The sequence below is a fragment of the Bombina bombina genome, chromosome 3 (genome assembly GCF_027579735.1).
Source record: "Bombina bombina isolate aBomBom1 chromosome 3, aBomBom1.pri, whole genome shotgun sequence".
Classification (NCBI taxonomy): Eukaryota; Metazoa; Chordata; class Amphibia; order Anura; family Bombinatoridae; genus Bombina; species Bombina bombina.
This window is the reverse complement of record NC_069501.1, coordinates 322254660-322278536: the sequence shown is the minus strand read 5'-3', so window position 1 is coordinate 322278536 and position 23877 is coordinate 322254660. Positions and strand designations below refer to the sequence as shown.

The 23877-nt window shown below is 37.6% G+C and overlaps 1 protein-coding gene across 1 annotated transcript in view; it reads right to left on the bottom strand.

Moving 5' to 3' along the window:
* The window catches only part of LOC128653241 (granulocyte-macrophage colony-stimulating factor receptor subunit alpha), a 184348-nt gene that overhangs the window by 39009 nt on the left and 121462 nt on the right, over positions 1 to 23877 (bottom strand). Inside the window, exon 6 of the mRNA XM_053706426.1 lies at positions 10780 to 10916. Coding sequence (XP_053562401.1) covers positions 10780 to 10916 — 137 coding nt within the window. The remainder of the gene's footprint in view (positions 1 to 10779; positions 10917 to 23877) is intronic.

The following is a 23877-nucleotide window of genomic DNA, read 5'->3' as shown; positions in this document are numbered from 1 at the left end:
CCACCCCAGACATCGTGGACACCTACATTATAATTATTAACCCCTAATCTGCCGCTCCGGACACCGCCACCACCTACATTATATGTATTAACCCCTAATTTGCTGCCCCCAACATCGCCAACACCTACATTATATTTATTAACCCCTAATCTGCCACCCCCAATGTCACCGCAACCTACCTACATTTATTAACCCCTAATCTGCTGCCCCCAACGTCACCACCACTATATTAAAGTTATTAACCACTAAACCTAAGTCTAACCCTAACACCCCCTAACTTAAATATAATTACAATAAATCTAAATAAAAATTACTATCATTAACTAAATCATTCCTATTTAAAACTAAATACGTACCTGTAAAATAAACCCTAAGCTAACTACAATATAACTAATAGTTACATTGTAGCTATCTTAGGGTTTATTTTTATTTTACAGGCAAGTTTGTATTTATTTTAACTAGGTAGAATAGTTATTAACTATTTAATAACTACCTAGCTAAAAAAAAAAAAAAATTACCTGTAAAATAAAACCTAACCTAAGTTACACTAACACCTAACACTACACTATAATTAAATACATTAACTAAATTAAATACAATTACCTAAATTAAATTAACTTAGCTAAAGTACAAATGACAGATATTTAAACTAATTACACCTAATCTAATAGCCCTATTAAAATAAAAAAAGCCCCCCCAAAATAAAAAAAAACCTAGCCTAAACTAAACTACCAATACCCCTTAAAAGGGCCTTTTGTGGGGCATTTCCCCGAAGTAATCAGCTCTTTTACCTGTAAAAAAAAATACAAACAACCCCCCCAACAGTAAAACCCACCACCCACACAACCAACCCCCCAAATAGAATACTATCTAAAAAAACCTTAGCTCCTCATTGTCCTGAAAAGGGCATTTGGATGGGCATTGCCTTTAAAAGGGCAGTTAGCTCTATTGCAGCCCAAAGTCCCTAACCTAAAAATAAAACCCACCCAATACACCCTTAAAAAAACACTAACCCTCTGAAGATCGACTTACCGGGAGAAGTCTTCATCCAAGCCGGGCCGAAGTCCTCAATGAAGCCGGGAGAAGTCTTCATCCAAGCCGGGCGAAGTGGTCCTCCAGACGGGCAGAAGTCTTCATCCAGACGGCATCTTCTATCTTCATCCATCCGGTGTGGAGCGGGTCCATCTTCAAGACATCCGACGCGGAGCATCCTCTTCATCCGACGACTAAAGCTGAATCAAGGTACCTTTAAGTGGCGTCATCCAAGATGTCGTCCCTTAGATTCTGATTGGCTGATGGAATTCTATCAGCTATTTAATAAGTAATTGTATTTAATAGGTAATTGTATTTAATTTAGTTAATTTATTTAATTGTAGTGTAGTGTTAGTGTAACTTAGGTTAGGTTTTATTTTACAGGTAAATTTGTCTTTATTTAAGCTAGGTAGTTATTAAATTGTTAATAACTATTTAATAACTATTCTACCTAGTTAAAATAAATACAAACTTGTCTGTAAAATAAAAATAAACCCTAAGCTAGATACAATGGCCTCTAGTTATCAAGCCGTCAACCGCAAATATGCTGGAATTCCACAGCGTATTTGTGGTGAGGCTGATTCGCCTTAGTTATCAAAGGCTAGAGACCGGCAAAAGTAGAATCTAGTGACGTAAGCTACGATCCGCCAGTCTCAGTCCGACACAGATCGATTCTTATGTCACTACAGATGTGCCGAACGCAAGGCACAATCTGACTACTTTTGCTAGTTATCAATTAACTAGCAGGTACGCTCGGCACTTTTCTGACCCAGTGTACCTGGTTTTCAATCCGCCGCCCTGGAGGCGGCGGATCCTATAGGAATCTATGGGAAGACTGACAGCAGCGAAAGCTCATGTTCGCTACTGCCCGATATCCCATTGATTTCGATGGGAGATGTCTGCACCTAACACACTAACATGTACCCCGAGTCTAAACACCCCTAATCTGCCCCCCCTACACCGCCGCCACCTAAATAAATTTATTACCCCCTAAACCACCGCTCCTGGACCCCGCCCCACTATAATAAACTTATTAACCCCTAAACCGCCGCTCCTGGACCCCGCTGCACTATAATAAATATATTAACCCCTAAACCGCCACTCCTGGACCCCAACGCAACTAAATTAAATGTTTAACCCCTAAACCGCCGCTGCCGGACCACGCTGAACCTAATTTAAATTTATAACCCCTAAACCGCCGCTCCCGGACCCCGCCGCCACCTATATTAAACTTATTAACCCCTATCCTGCCCCACCTATATTAAACTTATTAACCCCTAAACCTAAGTCTAACACTAACACCCCCATAACTTTAATATTATTTTAATCTAAATTAAACTTACTATTATTAACTAAATTATTCCTATTTAAAACTAAATACTTACCTGTAAAATAAACCCTAAGATAGCTACAATATAATTAATAATTATATTGTAGCTATTTTAGGATTTATTTTTATTTTACAGGCATTTTTGTATTTATTTTAACTAGGTACAATAGCTATTAAATAGTTAATAACTATTTATTAGCTACCTAGCTAAAATAAATACAAAATTACCTGTAAAATGAATCCTAACCTAAGTTTAAACTTCTTGTAATTTTTTTTTAGTGTTTGTTTGTTTTTGCACTATAGTTTAGTTTATTTAATTTTAGGTAATTTTAGTTAATTAATTTAATTAATTTAATGATAGTGTAGTGTTAGGTGTAATTGTAACTTAGGTTAGGATTTATTTTACAGGTAATTTCGAATTTATTTTAGCTAGGTAGGGGTTAATAACTTTATTCAGTTGCAGGGGGCTCCGGGAGCGGCGGTTTAGGGGGTAAAACAGTATAGTATGGTGTAGGTGCTTAGTGACTGGCTAGCAAGAAAGCTGCGAAGAAGCCAATGAGCAGCGAGATCGATGACTGTCAGTTAACAACAGTCAGCTTCTCATCGCGCCGTACTTAGTGCGCGGCTTCTTGACAGCTTTCTTGATAACTTTGGTGAACGTATTCAGGTCCACGTTGGCGATGGTAGGTGAGCTTAGGCGAGCGTATTGGGCCGGCGAATGCAGGAAAGTAGACGGCTTCATACATAGAGGCCAATGTAACTATTAGTTATATTGTAGCTAGCTTAGGGTTTATTTTATAGGTAAGTATTTAGTTTTAAATCGGAATAATTTAGTTAATTATAGTAATATGTTTTTAGATTTATTGTAATTATATTTAAGTTAGGGGGTGTTAGGGTTAGGGTTAGACTTAGGTTTAGGGGTTAATAACTTTAATATAGTGGCGGCAATGTTGGGGGCAGCAGATTAGGGGTTAATAAATGTTGGTAGGTTGCGGCGACATTGGGGGCGGCAGATTCGGGGTTAATAAATAGTATGTAGGTGTCGGCGATGTTGGGGGCAGCAGATTAGGGGTTAATACATATAATGTAGGTGGCGGCGGTGTCCGGAGCGACATATTAGGGGTTAATTATAATGTAGCTGTCGGGGGTGGCAGATTAGGGGTTAATAAATATAATGTAGGTGGCGGCAATGTTGGGGGCAGCAGATTAGGGGTTCATACATATAATGTAGGTGGCGGCGGTGTTCGGAGCGGCAGATTAGGGGTTAAAATTTTTATTATTGTGTTTGCGATGCAGGAGGGCCTCGGTTTAGGAGTTAATAGGTAGTTTATGGGTGTTAGTGTACTTTTTAGCACTTTAGTTATGAGTTTTGTATTACGGCGTTGTACCATAAAACTCATATCTTCTGACTTTTAAATGCGTTAGGACTCTTGACAGGGTAGGGTGTACCGCTCACTTTTTGGCCTCCCAGGACTGAGTGCTTATTTTTGCTAAACTATTTGGATCCATTATACAGCATCGTGGCACTGATGAACATTGTTTTATGGAGTGCATCTATTTGGAATATATATATATATATATATATATATCTGTACATCTAGGGTTTTGCTCGTTCAGAGAGGGATTGCCTGGTATTTCAGGGCTGGACTGTACTGTTAAGTCAGGATCAGACTGATATGCTTCAGGAAAGTTCTTCTCTGTGAAAGGCACATGTTGAGCAAAAAGAGGCAGCTTCTTGGGTGGTAACTAGCCATAGGACAAGCTATTAAGCTTTTGTTCGTTCCCAGGTTGAGCGCTTCTCTCTTTTTATTTAAGTGTATTTATCTTGCCTTCTAGTGGCTTGTTAGGCATATTCTTTCCACTGCCTTTAAAATGCAGACAAAGAGCAGAGCACTAGCAAACAATCGGCCAGATTACAAGTTTTTCGTTATGAGCTGTGCGGTGCTAACGAGCAGTTTTTTCTCACCGCTCACTTTCCTACAGTGCTGGTATTACGGGTTTTTATAAACCCGGCGTTAAAAGGCAAGAACTGAGCGTAGAGCAAAATTTAGCTCCATACCGCACTCCAATACCAGCGCTGCTTAAGTCAGCGGTGAGCTGGTCATACGTGCTCTGCACGATTTCCCCATAGACATCAATGGGGAGAGCCGGCTGAGAAAAAGTCTAACACCTGCCAAAAAGCAGCGTAAAACTCAGTAACGCAGCCCCATTGATTCCTATGGGGAAACACATTTCATGTTTACACCTAACACCCTAACATGAACCCTGAGTCTAAACACCCCTAATCTTACACGTATTAACCCCTACTCTGACACCCCTGACATCGCTGACACCTACATTATATTTATTAACCCTTAATCTGCTGCCCCCAACATCACCAACACCTACATTATTTTTTATTAACCCCTAATCTGCCACCCCCAATATCGCCGCAACCTACCTACACTTATTAACCCCTAATCTGCCGCCCCCACTATATTAAATTTATTAACCCCTAACGCCCCCTAACTTAAATATAATTTAAATGAATATAAAAAATATTCCTATCATTCACTACATTATTCCTATTTAAAACTAAATACTTACCTATAAAATAAACCCTAAACGAGCTACAATAATTATAATAATAGTTACATTGTAGCTATCTTAGGGTTAATTTTTATTTTACAGGCAAGTTTGTATTTATTTTAACTAGGTAGACTAGTTATTAAATAGTTATTAACTATTTAATAACTACCTAGCTAAAATAAATACAAATTTACCTGTAAAATAAAACCTAACCTGAGTTACACTAACACCTAACACTACACTATAAGTAAATAAATTCCCTACATTAAATATATTAATAAATTAAATTAGCTAAATCACAAAAAACAAACAAACATGCAATCAGCAAATAGGATTGAGCTGGCATTCTATTGGTTGTTCCAATCAGCCAATAGAATGCAAGCTCAATCCTATTGGCTGATTGGATCAGCCAATAGGATTTTTTCTACCTTAATCTAAGGGACGCCATCTTGGATGACGTCACTTAAATTAATATTCATTATGAAGAAGCCGTCGAAAGAAGAAGATGCTCTGTGTCGGATGTCTTGAAGATGGACCCGCTCCACGCCGGAAAGATGAAGATAGAAGATGCCGTCTGGATGAAGACTTCTGCCCATCTAGAGGACCACTTCTGTCCGTCTGGAGGACCACTTCTGCAGGCTTCGTTGAGGAAATCTTGCCGATTGGATGAAGACTTCTCCCGGTAAGTGAATCTTCTGGGGTTAGTGTTAGGATTTTTTTAAGGGTGTATTGGGTGGGTTTTATTTTTTAGATTAGGGACTTTGGGCTGCAATAGAGCTAAATGCCCATAAAAGGGCAATGCCCATACAAATGCCCTTTTCAGGGCAATGGGGAGCTTAGGTTTTTTTAGTTAGTATTTTATATGGGGGGTTGGTTGTGTGGGTTGTGGGTTTTACTGTTGGGGTTTTTTTTTTTTTACAGGAAAAAGAGCTGATTTATTTCGGGCAATGTCCCGCAAAAGGCCCTTTTAAGGGCTATTGGTAATTTTGTTTAGGCTAGGGTTTTTTTTATTTGGGGGGGGGGCTTTTTTATTTTGATAGAGCTATTAGATTAGGTGTAATTAGTTTAAATATCTGTAATTTTCATAGCGTCCATGGAGGCTTGGAATGTTCCATCGCTGTCCTGGATGGGACAAATAGAGGCCTTCAAGATGAGTCTCCTCCCCAAATTGACCTATATTTTTAGATATTTACCTATCCCAATTCCTAAGTCCTTGATCCGCAAATTTCAACAACAGTGCAATAAATTTATTTGGCGTAATAAAGCCCCTAGAATTGCCACTAGTACCTTGCAGCAACCTATACTGTCCGGAGGTGCAGCTGCCCCTAACATACTCTACTATCACAAGGCTGCTCAGCTGTCTCAAGTGACACAATGGGGTACATCTACGCAAAGTAGATGGGCAGAGATAGAGCAGGCCTCATTCCCACCGGGATATTCCCTTGAGGACTTGATTTGGCTCCCTAAACATTCCAGGCCACAAGCTCTATTACTAAATTCCATTATAGCCTTGAATCTGAAATTTTGGGACAAGATCCATAACTTGTCCACATTTGCTCCACATCCGTCCCCATCCCACAAGATAAAGGGGTTACTTCTTGCAGTACCAGATACTCACCCATCTCTCTGGTCTGACTTAGGCATCACTAGTATTGTAGACCTTTATGAAGGTACCCAGTTAATCGCATACCATGCCTTTCTTTGGAGATATAACCCGCCCTACATTTTGAATTGGTCGTGGGGGCTTTGATAGGGGCCCGCTAAGACCTAAAACGAAGTGGGAAATGAGATGGGATTCAAAAATCTCACACAAAAAGTTGCTCTCGTCCTTTTACCAGGATATCTTGCATCCCCCAATCTTTCCTAAGTCTCCACCGGTGAAACACTGGGAATCTTCCCTGGAAATGACCCATGAGCCTTTACTATGGATATCGGCAATTCAACTAACCAAAAAAGCGGTCCACTGCATTACTCTTTATGAGTGGTTTCTCAAAATATTACTACAATGGCACATGACACCTGTCCGCTTATTCAAAATCTCACATACTAATTCTCCCATATGTTGGAGAGGCTGCGATGCGCTAGGCACCCCACTACACATATGGTGGACTTGCCCGATAATTACTCCTTTATGGCAGAAAGCAATCCAGCACTGCAATGCGAAAAACATCCAAATACCGATTACACCAAGTGTAGGCTTATTTCACATCCTACCCGTGAACTTAACTCTCCCACAAAAACTGTTCTGTATGTATCTATTTCTTGCAATCAAGTTATCTATAGCCCAAATGTGGCTTCAGACAGCCTCACCGCTCTGGGAATTGGTTGTAGATACTTTGTGATATATTAAATCAATGGAAGCATATGTTTCCCATATACATGGCTCCAAAGACCTCCAAATCTTAGTCTGGGACTACAGCCCCACATGAATCTTCCTGTTGACTTCATTTTATAACATCATAGACTAGAAAAATACTTTGTACCATAGGGACATATCCTGTATCAATTATGTCCCTATGGCTGCTCCCTTTCCCTCACCACCCTCTACTTCCCCCTTCTCCCTCTACCCCCCTTTTTTTATTATTATTCTCTTTCTCCTCCTCTTTTTGCTCTCTCTTCTGTCTCTCTTTCTTCACTCAGCGATACCATGGAAAATCAAGGGTCTCTTTTCGATCAGTAATTACTGGTCGATTGCAGATGCTGAAATATTTACTGATTTTAATACTATTTGTTTGAAATATGTTTATATATTACATGCTAATTTTGGTGTTCTATTGTTATATCTGTTTCACGCTTGTTGTTTTCTGTTGTCACAGTTTAACATTGCCATTGCACATAAACATCTTTATCTTGATGATAACTGAGAACATAAGACCCTACCTAGCCTATGAGCTTGGGGGCATGGCGAAATATGGACTGAGTTCGCTGAAACACCATTATTGTAATAGACCTACTGTTAATAGTAATTATTTGGAATCATTGTGTCAACTATATTACTGTTTATGTATTTAACATATCTTTATAAAAATAAAAACTATTTAAAAAAAAAAAAAAAAAGATCTGTAATTTTTTTTTCTTTCTGTAATTTAGTGGGGTTTTTTTTGTGATTTAGCTAATTTATTTTAATGTATTTAATTGTATTTAATGTAGGGAATTTATTTAATTATAGTGTAAGGTTAGGTGTTATTGTAACTTGGGTTAGGTTTTATTTTACAGGTAAATTTGTATTTATTTTAGCTAGGTAGTTATTAAATAGTTAATAACTATTTAATAACTATTCTGCCTAGTTAAAATAAATACAAACTTGCCTGTAAAATAAAAATAAACCCTAAGCTAGATGCAATGTAACTATTAGTTATATTGTAGCTATCTTAGGGTTTATTTTATAGGTAAGTATTTAGTTTTAAATAAGAATAATGTAGTTAATGATAGGAATTTTATTTATATTAATTTAAACTATATTTAAGTTAGGGGGTGTTAGGGTTAGACTTAGGTTTAGGGGTTAATACATTTAGAATAGTGTTGGCGACGTTCAGGACGGCAGATTAGGGGTTAATAAATGTAGGTAGGTGGGGGCGATGTTGGGGGCAGCAGATTAGGGGTTAATAAATATACTGTAGGTTGAGGCGATGTCCGGAACGGAAGATTAGGGGTTAATAAGTATAATGTAGGTTTAGGGGTTAATAGGTAATTTATCTGTGTTAGTGTACTTTTTAGCACTTTAGTTATGAGTTTTATGTTACGGCATTGTAGTGTAAAACTCATAACTACTGACTTAAAAATGCGTTAGGGATCTTGGAGGTAAAGGGTGTACCGCTCACTTTTTGGCCTCCCAGAACAGACTCGTAATACCGGTTTTATGGAATTCCCATAGAAAAAAGACTTTACGAAGTTTACGTAAGTCGGTTTGCGGTAAGGCTTAAAAAGTGTGCGGTGCCCCTAAACCTGCAAGACTCGTAATACCAGCGGGCGTAAAAAAGCAGCGTTAGGACCTTTTAACGCTGCTTTTTTACCCTAACGCACAATTCGTAATCTAGCCGATTATATCTACCTCGACATCAAATATCAACAATAATGGACATAACTAAATAGTATATGACTGTTTTATTTCCACAACTGAAGGCATATACTGAGTCTGCAGTTTTATTGTACTTTAGTATGTATGGAGAGAGTGGTGTGTACTCAGTGGACACACCACGCCCTTAGGGGGCGCTTCCTCAGTTCCAATATAATAGGTGATATGGTAGTGCTTGTAATGTCTCAACAGAAAAAAACTGAAAAAAAATGGCCTAAATCTAAAAATATGATAATAGCAACAATAATAAAACTATAAATAAAACCCTAAAAAATCTAAAATGTGGACATAAGTAAGTAACCACAATACTGAAAATAATAGTAAAAAACTATATATATATATATATTACTAGAATATAAACATAGATTGGAAAAAATATTAAAACCAATTCAAAACCAAATAATGATAATGTGAAAGTCTATGAGTCCAGGGTAATGACAGTTCCTAGATGTTTGAGGCTGCACTCTGTCAAAGGATGGCTATCCTGTAGTGTGGAATCTAGAAAAGAATAAAAAACAGAGGCGCCACCATGGCCTAATATCGCCAGTACAGGTAAAATGAGCAGCAATATGAGAATGTGAATACTCACAAACATAAAGCACCCCACTGGTGCTAGTAGAGCAGACTGACACTTCTCAGTGGTTCAGCACACTGTATCCAAAGCGCAGAGACAGTCAGGAATCCTCTGACACTCCAATGTATATGTGCCTATGGATAGAGGAAAAAGCAACACGACATGGCCCAATATCATCAGGACAAGGGGAAAATAATACCAATTGCTTGCACTTACAAGATGGTGGGCACCTGCAGGTGCAATCTCAGCAAACTGGAGCCAAAACGTCGCCCAGTAGACTTAAAACAGCAATCCTCAACAGGAACCAGGATCAACGATATAATTTATCACAGGAGGTGAAAAAAATACACACAATAGCAAGTGTATAAAAGTATAAAAAGTCTTTATTAACACAGCAACTAGTTTCTCAGCCTACTCAGGGCTGTTTCATCAGGTTATGACAAACATTATAAAACACTTGCTATTTAACAGAAATCTAAAAACAAATGGGCTATTGTGATTGGATAATCAATTAGCAGAAACACAATTGGCAAAAAAACCCACACCTTGTAGTGATTGTAGTTAGGTGTGGGTTTTTTTGCCAATTGTGTTTCTGCTAATTGATTATCCAATCACAATAGCCCATTTGTTTTTAGATTTCTGTTAAATAGCAAGTGTTTTATAATGTTTGTCATAGCCTGATGAAACATCCCTGAGTATGCTGAGAAACTAGTTGCTGTGTTAATAAAGACTTTTTATACTTTTATACACTTGCTATTGTGTGTATTTTTTTTACCTCCTGTGATAAATTATATCGTTGATCCTGGTTCCTGTTGAGGATTGCTGTTTTAAGTCTACTGGGCGACGTTTTGGCTCCAGTTTGCTGAGATTGCACCTGCAGGTGCCCACCATCTTGTAAGTGCAAGCAATTGGTATTATTTTCCCCTTGTCCTGATGATATTGGGCCATGTCGTGTTGCTTTTTCCTCTATCCATAGGCACATATACATTGGAGTGTCAGAGGATTCCTGACTGTCTCTGCGCTTTGGATACAGTGTGCTGAACCACTGAGAAGTGTCAGTCTGCTCTACTAGCACCAGTGGGGTGCTTTATGTTTGTGAGTATTCACATTCTCATATTGCTGCTCATTTTACCTGTACTGGCGATATTAGGCCATGGTGGCGCCTCTGTTTTTCATTCTTTTCTGTTTTATTGTACTTACCAGTTTTGTAGTATTTATTTGAATCTCATATTCAAAGCACGTCTTAGCTGCATTATACACAGTATATGGTTGTCTCCACTTCAAATCGATTATAGTTTGGGTAGAATAATTTGTAATTAATGGTGGATTGAAGAGTTCTGTAAAGAATACAAAAAAACTATAAGATACTGTTCTCTACAAGAGGAAAACACATGAGGGTAGGAATCCCTTTAATAAATAAGAACAATATAATGCACACACTTTGTAGATAGCTGATTATGAATTATACCACTCACAAATTATAAAATGTTGCTGCACGGGTCATTACATTTATATTTTATATTATAATTAGATCTGTATTTTCGTCCTACTTTCACTACATAATGTATTATTCCAATTCACAGTTTAATATGCAATGCTCATTACCCTACTGTTCTAAGGAGTAACTCATCCTCTCTAATAGGCAAAGCACTAGACACTGGACTTGTACCCCATAAGCTACAGAGAAAAAATATTTCTATTAATGAACTTCTAAGTTTCTATATTATGCACAGAAGATCAAGCTGACAATATAATATAGCATTTTTTAATGTACTAATATAAATAGTTATAAGCTAGTGTATACTGTTCTTTAGCATGATTATGTAAATAAATCGTTTTTCAAAAAACTTTAAAGAAAGAAAATGATAGTGAGATCCACTTATCATAAAAAAGACAGGGAATCAAGCACTCTTAACTTTTTATTGATTTAGCTTATAGATTTTTGCAATGCCTTAATGGCAAATAATCCAATATAGAGACACTCTCTCACAAAAGAAACTGTTCAACACTATCCATTACTAAATCAATGTAATATTGTAATCAACCATATTTTTAAGTTTACAATACTATATATACAATGAATGCAGACTTCTCATTTAAAAGCAGTACTGTGACGTTACTAAGTGTTCATAGGAGAAAGGAATAATCAAAAAACTTTGCAACACCTTACCAGAGGACAGCCCCAACTTTTAAGGAAGGAAATTGTTGTCATGGATAGAAAAAGGATCTATGCAGTTTTTTTTAATTGCCCCTTAGCATGCAGCATATGTAAATACGTATCAGAGTATACCTGAACAACATTTAAACAATATGCTTAGTAATTAAACGTTATTTGCTAAGTGTACAAGACAATGTACTTGAATATTATAATCAGAGATGGGCTTTGCACTTAATTTTGTCCATGAATCAATCCACTGGAAAGATAAAGTTATCCAATGATAACTACAAATGATAGATTGTATATCCAGAAACAAAAGTTCCTTTTTAAGCAACAAAGAAAGCTTAAAAGATGGTAGAATGCACACTTTTTTTTTTATAATACAGCAAAGGCTTCCATAGCTGTCATATGCACAAATGATGTTAAAGTTGTAGCAGGTGTATAGTCCAGTATACCAATGTGCATATATGTAATGCTGTGTGCAGACAAAGCAATAAGCTTACTTCCAAAGTGTTGCATGTATTGTAAGCAACAGTTTAGCAACAATGTTACTTTTTCAAGAAGGAAACAGTCACCAATTCTCCAGTGAACAGGGTTATTCCCCAAAACAGCTGCACACAATGGTAAGGATTTCTCCACTCACATACCTAGGTGCTGGGGAAACCTCAAAGACTTCTGTATCCACGTGAAATTTCCAAGAAACAGTGCAGTCTTGTGCAGAACTTCTCAAGCTCATTCAGCCTTTCTCCATTCAGCCTTTCTCCAACAGACCAAACACTAACGGCTAGATTTAGAGTTCTGCGTTAGGGTTAAATAGCAGCGTTAAGGGGTCCTAACGCTGCTTTTTAACACCCGCTAGTATTTAGAGTTAGGCAGGAAAGGGTCCACCGCTCACTTTCTTTCTGCGACTCGAGGCTACCGCAAATCCCCTTACGTCAATTGCGTATCCTATCTTTTTAATGGGATTTGCCTAACGCTGGTATTACGAGTCTTGGAAGAAGTGAGCGGTAGAGCCTCTACCGACAAGACTCTAACCGCAAAAAAAAGTCAGTAGTTAAGAGTTTTATGGGCTAACGCCGGAACATAAAGCTCTTAACTACAGTGCTATAAAGTACACTAACACCCATAAACTACCTATGAACCCCTAAACTGAGGCCCCCCCCACATCGCAAACACTATAATAAAAAAAATGTAACTCCTAATCTGCCGCTCCGGACATCGCCGCAACCTACATTATAGCTATGAACCCCTAATCTGCTGTCCCTAACATCGGCGACACCTATATTATATTTATTAACCCCTAATCTGACCCCCCAACGTCGCCGCCACCTACCTACTTATTAACCCCTAATCTGCCGACCGCACATCGCCGCCACTATAAATTATGTATTAACCCCTAAACCGCCACACTCCGCCTTGCAAACACTATAATAAATTGTATTAACCCCTAATCTGCCCTCCCTAACATCGCCGCCACCTACCTACAATTATTAACCCCTAATCTCCCGCCCCCAACGTCACCACTACTATAATAAAGTTGTTAACCCTAAACCTAAGTCTAACGCTAACCCTAAACCCCCCTAAGTTAAATATAATTTAAATGAAACAAAATAAATTTACTATAATTAAATTAATTATTTCTATTTAAAACTAAATACTTACCTATAAAATAAACCCTAATATAGCTACAATATAACTAATAGTTACATTGTAGCTATTTTAGAATTTATATTTATTTTACAGGCAACTTTGTATTTATTTTAACTAGGTACAATAGTTAACTATTTAATAGCTACCTAGTTAAAATAATTACAAAATTACCTGTAAAATAAATCCTAACCTAAGTTACAAATACACCTAACACTACACTATCAATAAATTAATTAAATAAATTACCTACAATTAGCTAAACTAAAATACAATTAAATAAACTAAACTATAATACAAACACCCCCCCACTAAATTACAGAAAATAAAAAAATTACAAGAAGTTTAAACTAATTACACCTAATCTAAGCCCCCTAATAAAATAAAAAAGCCCCCCAAAATAATAAAATGCCCTACCCTATCCTAAATTACATAGTAATCAGCTCTTTTACCTGTAAAAAAAAATACAATACCCCCCCAACATTACAACCCACCACCCACTTACCCCTACTCTAAAACCCACCCTAACCCCCAGAAGATCTCCCTACCTTGAGTCGTCTTCACTCAGCCGAGCCGTATTCTTCATCCATGCGGGGCAGAAGAGGTCTTCCATCCGATTGAAGTGTTCATCGAAGCGGCATCTTCTATCTTCATCCATCCGGAGTGGAGCGGCAGCATCCTGAAGACCTCCGACGCGGAACATCCATCCTGGCCGACGACTTCCCGACGAATGACGGTTCCTTTAAATGACGTCATCCAAGATGGCGTCCCTCGAATTCCGATTGGCTGATAGGATTCTATCAGCCAATCGGAATTAAGGTAGGAAAAATCTGATTGGCTGATTCAATCAGCCAATCAGATTGAAGTTCAATCCAGTTGGCTGATCCAATCAGCCAATCGGATTGACCTCGCATTCTTTTGGCTGATCGGAACAGCCAATAGAATGCAAGGTTAATCTGATTGGCTGATCCAATCAGACAATCGGATTGAACTTCAATCTGATTGGCTGATTGAATCAGCCAATCAGATTTTTCCTACCTTAATTCCGATTGGCTGATAGAATCCTATCAGCCAATCGGAATTCGAGGGACGCCATCTTGGATGACGTCATTTAAAGGAACTGTCATTTGTCGGGAAGTCATCAGCCAGGATGGATGTTCCGCGTCGGAGGTCTTCAGGATGCTGCCGCTCCGCTCCGGATGGATGAAGATAGAAGATGCTGCTTGGATGAACACTTCAATCGGATGGAAGACCTCTTCTGCCCCGCTTGGATGAACTTTTCAATTGGATGGAGGACCTCTTCTGCCCCGCTTGGAGGAAGAATTCGGCTTGGCTGAGTGAAGACGACTCAAGGTAGGGAGATCTTCAGGGGGTTAGTGTTAGGTTTTTTTAAGGGGGGTTTGGGTGGGTTTTAGAGTAGGGGTATGTGGGTGGTGGGTTCTAATGTTGGGGGGTATTGTATTTTTTTTTACAGGTAAAAGAGCTGATTACTTTGGGGCAATGCCCCGCAAAAAGCCCTTTTAAGGGCTGGTAAAAGAGCTGATTACTTTGTAATTTAGGATAGGGTAGGGCATTTTATTATTTGGGGGGCTTTTTTATTTTATTAGGGGGCTTAGATTAGGTGCAATTAGTTTAAACGTCTTGTAATTTTTTTATTTTCTGTAATTTAGTGGGGGTTTTTTGTATTATAGTTTAGTTTATTTAATTGTATTTTAGTTTAGCTAATTGTAGGTAATTTATTTATTTAATTTATTGGTAGTGTAGTGTTAGGTGTATTTGTAACTTAGGTTAGGATTTATTTTACAGGTAATTTTGTAATTATTTTAACTTGGTAGCTATTAAATAGTTAATAACTATATAATAGCTATTGTACCTAGTTAAAATAAATACAAAGTTGCCTGTAAAATAAATATAAATCCTAAAATAGCTACAATGTAACTATTAGTTATATTGTAGCTATATTAGGGTTTCATTTATAGGTAAGTATTTAGTTTTAAATAGTAATAATTTATTTAATTATAGTAAATGTATTTCATTTTATTTAAATTATATTTAACTTAGGGGGGTGTTAGGGTTAGGGTTAGACTTAGGTTTAGGGGTTAATAACTTTATTATAGTAGCGGCGACGTTGGGGGCGGGAGATTAGGGGATAATAATTGTAGGTAGGTGGCGGCGATGTTAGGGAGGGCAGATTAGGGGGTTAATACAATGTATTATAGTGTTTGTGAGGCGGGAGTGCGGCGGTTTAGGGATTAATACATTTATTATAGTGGCGGCGATGTCCGGTCGGCAGATTAGGGGTTAATAAGTGTAGGTAGGTGGCGGCGATGTTGGGGGGGGCAGATTAGGGGGTAATAAATATAATATAGGTGTCGGCGATGTTAGGGACAGCAGATTAGGGGTTCATAGGTATAATGTAGGTGGCAGCGGTGTCCAGAGCGGCAGATTAGGGGTTAATAATATAATGTAGGTGTCAGCGATAGCGGGGGCGGCAGATTAGGGGTTAATAAGTGTAAGGTTAGGGGTGTTTAGACTCAGGGTTCATGTTAGGGTGTTAGGTGCTTTTTTGCAGGTTTAAGGTTTTTTTGCAGCCAACTCAGCCCCATTGTTTCCTATGGGGATATCGTGCATGAGCACGTTTTTCCAGCTTACCGCTACTGTAACCGTAAGCAACGCTGGTATTGAGGGTTGAAGTGGAGCTAAATTATGCTCAACGCTCACTTTTCTGAGGCTAACGCAGCCATTCAGACAACTCGTAATACCAGCGTTGTCTTAAGGGAGCGCTGGAAAAAAAAGGCCCGTTAGCACCGCGGGTCTTTACCGACAAAACTCTAAATCTAAACGTAAGTGTGTGACATTACGTGATTAAGCCAACACGTGTTTCATCCCTTGATTACACAGGAATCCTCAGGGCTAATTACCCAACACCCATATGGCTCTTTTTATGAGCAGCTTTTGTAACGCCCCTAAATTGTAAAGATTTTTTTGCTGCATTAACTAAAATTCTCAATAACATTTTTTTATTCAAAAATTATGTGTTTGCATTAGACAGGTGTACAGTTAATCCAGATGGCGCACATCATTTTAGTCACATATTGAAAATTCTTGTAGAAATAGATCTAATGAAAGGGTTACTAACTATATTTAACACAGGAACTTTTAAAGGGGCATTTCATGCTTACTAACTATAGTGACTTAATTATGAAGCAGTTGCATTAAGTAAGATCTCCCATTCAATACTTATTCATGCAATTTAAAATTTAAAGTCAAATACATAAATATGCAATATTATTCTGTAATTTCACAAAATGTATTTAACCCTTAAGGTTATAAAGTTCTAAGCCTGTTCCAAGCTGCTTTTTTAGAAGCTGAATTTTAACCTAAGGTTATACTTATACCACTACCATTGGAACTAGGCAGAAAACATTTTTTTAAAAATAACTTTTAATTGAAGGTACCCTGGGAAGTGCAGGGGATGACCTTCAAATAGTTAATTTGTCTTCCTTTTCCTTAAACTTAGCTCATGTTAGCTTATTAAAACAAGGGCTTTCGTTTTGTCCATCTAATTCCCTGGACAAATTAACTTTCTTAAAAGATCTGCATTTGTTTGCAAGGAAGCTAGTCTTATCCCAAATCATGATAAAAGCAGTGCTAGATAAGAAATGTAAAGACTTGGATCTCTCAGATGTAGATACTTTAGATACCTTGAACTCACTACTATCCGATGGGGAGGGTGATGAGGTAAATTTTGACTCTGAGATCAAGGTATCAACTAAGTTTAGGCCCAAATCACAATATATGCCCCCATTATCGCTGGTTCCAGCGGTTTCATTCTTTGTCCAAGCTGTTGAGAAAGATTTAAATAAAATGCCCTTCACTGGTATCGTCAATGATAATTTGCGACCAGCTGACAGAATAGCCCTTAATGAGTTAAAAAATGCCCCAAAACTGGTCATTAAGATGGATAAGGGTGGGAATTTAGTTTTGCTTAATGAATCTATGTACATTAAGGAAGTACTACGTCAACTCAATAACAAAGAACAGTATGAAAGTCTAGATGGCTTAATCACTATTAAAGAACATGATTATTTGTATCCAAAATTCCCTACTTTATCAAATTTTTATATACTGCCGAAGCTTCATAAGAATCCCACTAATCCCCTGGGAAGGCCAATAATTTCAAGCATTGGCAGTTTGACTGAGAATATTGGTACCTATGTGAATAATTTTTTAAAAACCATTTGTTTCCATGCCAACATATATAAAAGACACATCTGACCTGCTAAGGAAACTTGATCAACTTACTGTTGAGGAAAGTACCCTTCTAGTTTCTTTTGATGTTAAAGGGCTGTACTCTTCTACCCCCCCCCCCATGAAATGGGTATAGAGGCATCAAAACAATTCCTTAAAGGGACAGTCTACACCAGAATTTTTATTGTTTTAAAAGATAGATAATCCCTTTATTACCCATTCCCCAGTTTTGCATAACCAATGCAGTTATATTAATATACTTTTAACCTCTGTGATTATCTTGTATCTAAGCCTCTGCAAACTGCCCCTTTATTTCAGTTCTTTTGACAGACTTGCAGTTTAGCCAATCAGTGCCTGCTCCCAGATAACTTCACGTGCACAAGCACAGTGTTATCTATATGAAATACGTGAACTAACACCCTCTAGTGGTGAAAAACTGTTAAAATGCATTCTGAAAAGAGGTGGCCTTCAAGGTCTTAGAAATTAGCATATGAACCTCCTAGGTTAAGCTTTCAACTAAGAATACCAAGTGAACAAAGCAAAATTGGTGATAAAAGTAAATTGGAAAATTGTTTAAAATTACATGCCCTATCTGAATCATGAAAGTTTATTTTGGCCTAGACTGTCCCTTTAATAGTCGTGGCAACCATTTTAAAAGGCACACAGAATTTGTTATAAAACTTCTTGAATTTGTTTTAAAAAACAATGTGTTCCAATTTGATTCTAAAATATACCGGCAAACTAGGGGCACAGCCATGGGGGCGGTCTGTACCCCCACTTACACCTGCCTTCACTTGGGAAGATGGGAACTCTTAGAGGTTTTTGATAATGTAAATCATATTGTTCAAACTTCAGTAGGGGATTGGCTAAGATATGTGGATGATATTTTCATCCTGTGGAACAATACCACTGAAGCCCTAAAAAAATTCATTGTTTTATGATGATTATAACATTACCTTAACCTACAATGTAGACCCTAATGAGTTAGAGTTCCTGGATGTTAAAATTAAAAAAGTAGGCAACATTTTAACTACTGAGAATTATAGAAAGCCTACTGCCACTAACAGTCTCTTAGAAGCATCAAGTAATCACCCGATGCCTTTAAAGAGAAGTATACCATATGCCCAATTCTTGAGACTTAAAAGGAATTGTTCAACGAAAAAAAGTTTTGAGAAACAAGCAGCAGAAATGTCAGATAGATTTCTTAGACGAGGGTACTCCAAAAAAAAATCTTAATGGATCCCTAGCTAAGGCTAGGAAATTAACACGAGACAGTTTACTATATGATGAAAAAAAAAAAAAGTACCAGATATGAAAATAAGAATGATAACTCAATATAATAGTCATTGGTCCCATACACGTGATATGCTTTGTAATAATTGGCACTAGCAGATTAAAAAGGTAGCTGAAGTAGTAGGGGATCACCCTTTGCTCACTGCCCTGCGTGCTCCAAATTTAAAAGACAAATTAGTTTGCAGTGTTTTTGTTAAAAGTGAGATATCTGATTGGCTTTAAAAGAAGGCCCCTCCAAAGGGGTGTTTTCCATGTGGGAATTGTGTTTATTGCAAACATATTTTTAAAACCAACAATTTTTCCACAGGTGATAAAAAATACTTCATTAATTGTTTTATAAATTGTAAATCAGTTGTAGTGGCCTACTTGTTGTATTGTTAATGCCCGGTGTTCTATGTAGGAAAAACCAAGAGATTTTTCAAAGAAACAATACAAGAACACCGGGATGACATAAAACATGGTAGACACAAGTGTAGCCTGCCACTTTAAAAACTGTCACAGACAAGAATCAGATACTCTTAGATTTATTGGTATTGACAGAGGCATCATGCATAATCGTGGATGTAATCTTGATAAAGTCTTACTTCAAAAAGAAGTTGCTTGGATGTATAGACTAAATACCTTATCACCTCAAGGGTTAAATGAAAAGATAGAATTTGCCCCATTTTTGTAAATATATACATATGAGGGTACACAACCCTTAAAGGGTTAACTAACTAGCTAACTTATAGTAAAGTTGCAGAATATTTTATGGTTGGATATAGGATTTCAGGTTAAGAGTTATATATATTAACGAATGGATGATCCAATTTCACAATTATTTGTTTATATTCAATAAGCATGCCTTACAAGACATGCATTTTTTTTTTTTTTTTTTTTTTTTAAATGTTTTCTGCCTAGTTCCAATGGTAGTGGTATAAGTATAACCTTAGGTTAAAATTCAGCTTCTAAAAATTGCAGCTTGGAAGTACAGGCTTAGAACTTTATAAACTTAAAGGGACATGAAACCCAATTTTTTTCTTTCATGATTTAGAAAGAGCATGTAATTTTAAACAACTTTCTAATTTACTTCTATTATCTAATTTGCTTCATTCTTTTGATATCACTTGCTGAAAAGCATATCTAGATATGCTCAGTAGCTGCTGATTGGTTGCTGCACATAAAGGCCTTGTGTGATTGGCTCACACATGTACATTGCTATTTCCTCAACAAAGGATATCTAAAGAATTGAGCAAATTAGATAATAGAAGTAAATTGGAAAGTTGTTTAAAATTGCATGCCCTATCTGAATCATGAAAGTTTAATTTTGACTAGACTGTCCCTTTAAGGGTTAAACAAATTTTGTGAAATTACAGAATAATATTGCATATTTAAGTATTTGACTTTAAATTTGGAATTTCATGAATAAGTATTGAATGGAAGATCTTACTTAATGCAACTGCTTCATAATTAAGTCACTATAGTTAGTAAGCATTTCTGAGATGAAATGCCCCTTTAAAAGTTCCTGTGTTAAATGTAGTTAGTAACCCTTTCATTATATCTATTTCTACAAGTATTTTCAATATTTGACTATAATGATGTGTGCCATCTGGATTAACTGTACACCTGTGTAATACAAACATAAACGCCTAGATTACGAGTCTTTTGTTAGCCTTAAAAAGCAGCGTTGAGAGGTCCCAATGCTTTTTTAACGCCCACTGGTATAACGAGTCTTGAAATGACAGGCTCACCGCTCACTTTTTTGGCCAGACTCGAAAATACCGCAAATCCACTTACATCAATTGCATATCCTATTTTTTCAATGGGATTTTCCTAACGCCGGTATTACAAGTCTTCCAAAAAGTGAGTGGTACAACCTCTCCTGTCAAGCCTGGTACAGCATTTTAAAGTCAGTAGTTAAGAGTTTTATGGGCTAACGCCGTAGCATAAAACTCTTAACTAAAGTGCTAAAAAGTACACTAACACCCATAAACTACCTATTAACCCCTAAACTGAGGTCCCCCCACATCGCAAACACTAAAATAAAATGTTTAACCCCTAATCTGCTGAACCGGACATCGCCGCCACTATAATAAATATATTAACCCCTAAACCGCCGCAATCCTGCATCGCAAACACTAGTTACATTTTATTAACCCCTAATCTGCCGTCCCTAACATCGCCAACACCTACCTACATTTATTAACCCCTAATCTGCCACCCCCAACGTCGCCGCCACTACTATATTAAATGTATTAACCCCTAAATCTAAGTCTAACCCTAACACCCCCCTAACTTAAATATAATTTAAATAAATCTAAATAAAATTACTACAATTAACTAAATTATTCCTATTTAAAACTAAATACTTACCTATAACATAAACGCTAAGATAGCTACAATATAACTAATAGTTACATTGTAGCTAGCTTAGGGTTTATTTTTATTTTACAGGCAACTTTGTATTTATTTTAACTAGGTAGAATAGTTATTAACTATGTAATAGCTACCTAGTTAAAATAAAGACAAATTTACCTGTAAAATAAAACCTAACCTAAGTTACAATTACACCTAACACTACACTATAATTAAAAAAATTAAATAAACTAAATACAATTAAATACAATTAACTAAAGTACGAAAAAACCCCACTAAATTACAGAAAATAATAAAATAATTACAAGTTTTTTAAACTAATTACACCTAATCTAATCCCCCTAATAAAATAAAAAAGCCCCCCAAAATAATAAAAAGCCCTACCCTATACTAAATTACAAATAGCCCTTAAAAGGGCCTTTTGCGGGGCATTGCCCCAAAGTAATCAGCTCTTTTACCTGTAAAAAAAAGTACAATACCCCCCCAACATTAAAACCCACCACCCACACACCCAACCCTACTCTAAAACCCACCCAATCCTCCCTTAATAAAACCTAACACTAACCCCTTGAAGATCACCCTACCTTGAGAAGTCTTCACCCAACTGGGCCGAAGTCCTTAACGAAGCCGGGAGAAGTGGTCCTCCAGACGGGCAGAAGTCTACATCCAACCCGGGAAGAAGAGGTCCTCCAGACGGGCAGAAGTCTTCATCCAGACGGCATCTTCTATCTTCATCCATCCGGCGCGGAGCAGCTCCATCTTCAAGACATCCGACGTAGAGCATCCTTCCTGGCCGACGACTAAAGACAAATGAAGGTTCCTTTAAGTGACGTCATCCAAGATGGCATCCCTTCAATTCAGATTGGCTGATAGAATTCTATCAGCCAATCGGTATTAAGGTAGGAAAAATCCTATTGGCTGATGCAATCAGCCAATAGGATTGAACTTCAATCCTATTGGCTGATTGGACCAGCCAATAGAATCCGAGCTCAATCCTATTGGCTGTACTAATCAACCAATAGGATTGAAGTTCAATCCTATTGGCTGATTGCATCAGCCAATAGGATTTTTCCTACCTTAATTCCAATTGGCTGATGGATTTCTATCAGCCAATCGGAATTGAAGGGATGCCATCTTGGATGACGTCACTTAAAGGAACCTTCATTCGTGTTTAGTCGTCGGCCAGGAAGGATGCTCCGTGTCGGATGTCTTGAAGATGGAGCCGCGCCGGATGGATGAAGATAGAAGATGCCGTCTGGATGAAGACTTCTGCCCGTCTGGAGGACCTCTTCTTCCCGGCTTGGATGAAGACTTCTGCCCGTCTGGAGGACCACTTCGCCCGGCTTCGTTGAGGACTTCAGCCCGGTTGGGTGAAGACTTCTCAAGGTAGGGTGGTCTTCAAGGGGTTAGTGTGAGGTTTTTAAAAAACACCGTAATACCAGCGTTGTCTGTAGGTGAGCGGTGAGCATAAAATGCTCGTTAGCACCGCACACCATTACCGACAAAACTCGTAACCTAGCCGATAATTTTTGAATAAAAATTTGTTATTGAGAATTTTAGTTAATGCAGCAAAATAATCTTTCCAATTTAGGGGCGTTACAAAAGCTGCTTATAAATAGAGCCATATGGGTGTTGGGTAATTAGCCCTGAGGAAGTCCTGTGTAATCAAGGGATGAAACATGTGTTGGCTTAATCACGTGATGTCACACACTTAGTGTTTGGTCTGTTGGAGAAAGGCTGAATGAGCTTGAGGACTTCTGCACAAGACTGCACTGTTTCTTGAAAATTTCACGTGGATACAGAAGTCTTTGAGGTATCCCCAGCACCTAGGTATGTGAGTGGAGAAATCCTTACCGTTGTGTGCAGCTGTTTTGGGGAATATCCCTGTTCACTGGAGGTTTGGTCACTATTTCCTTCTTGAAAAAGTAACATTGTTGCTAAACTGTTGCTTACAAGACACGCAACACATTGGAAATAAGATTATTGCTTTTGTCTGCACACAGCATTACATATATGCACATTGGTGTACTGGACTATATACCTGCTACAGCTTTAACATCGTTTGTACATATGACAGCTATGGAAGCCTTTGCTGTATTATAAAAAAATGTGTGCATTCTACCATCTATTAAGCTTGCTTTGTTGCTTCAAAAGGAACTTTTGTTTCTGGATATACCATCTATCATTTGTAGTTATCATTGGACAACTTTATCTTTCCAGCGGATTGATTCATGGACAAAATTAAGTGCAAACCCCATCTCTGATTATAATATTCAAGTACATTGTCTTGTACACTTAGCAAATAACGTTTAATTACTAAGCATATTGTTTAAATGTTGTTCAGGTATACTCTGATACCTATTTACATATGCTGCATGCAAAGGGACAATTTAAAAAACAGAATTTATGTTTACCTGATAAATTACTTTCTCCAACGGTGTGTCCGGTCCACGGCGTCATCCTTACTTGTGGGATATTCTCTTCCCCAACAGGAAATGGCAAAGAGCCCAGCAAAGCTGGTCACATGATCCCTCCCAGGCTCCGCCTACCCCAGTCATTCGACCGACGTTAAGGAGGAATATTTGCATAGGAGA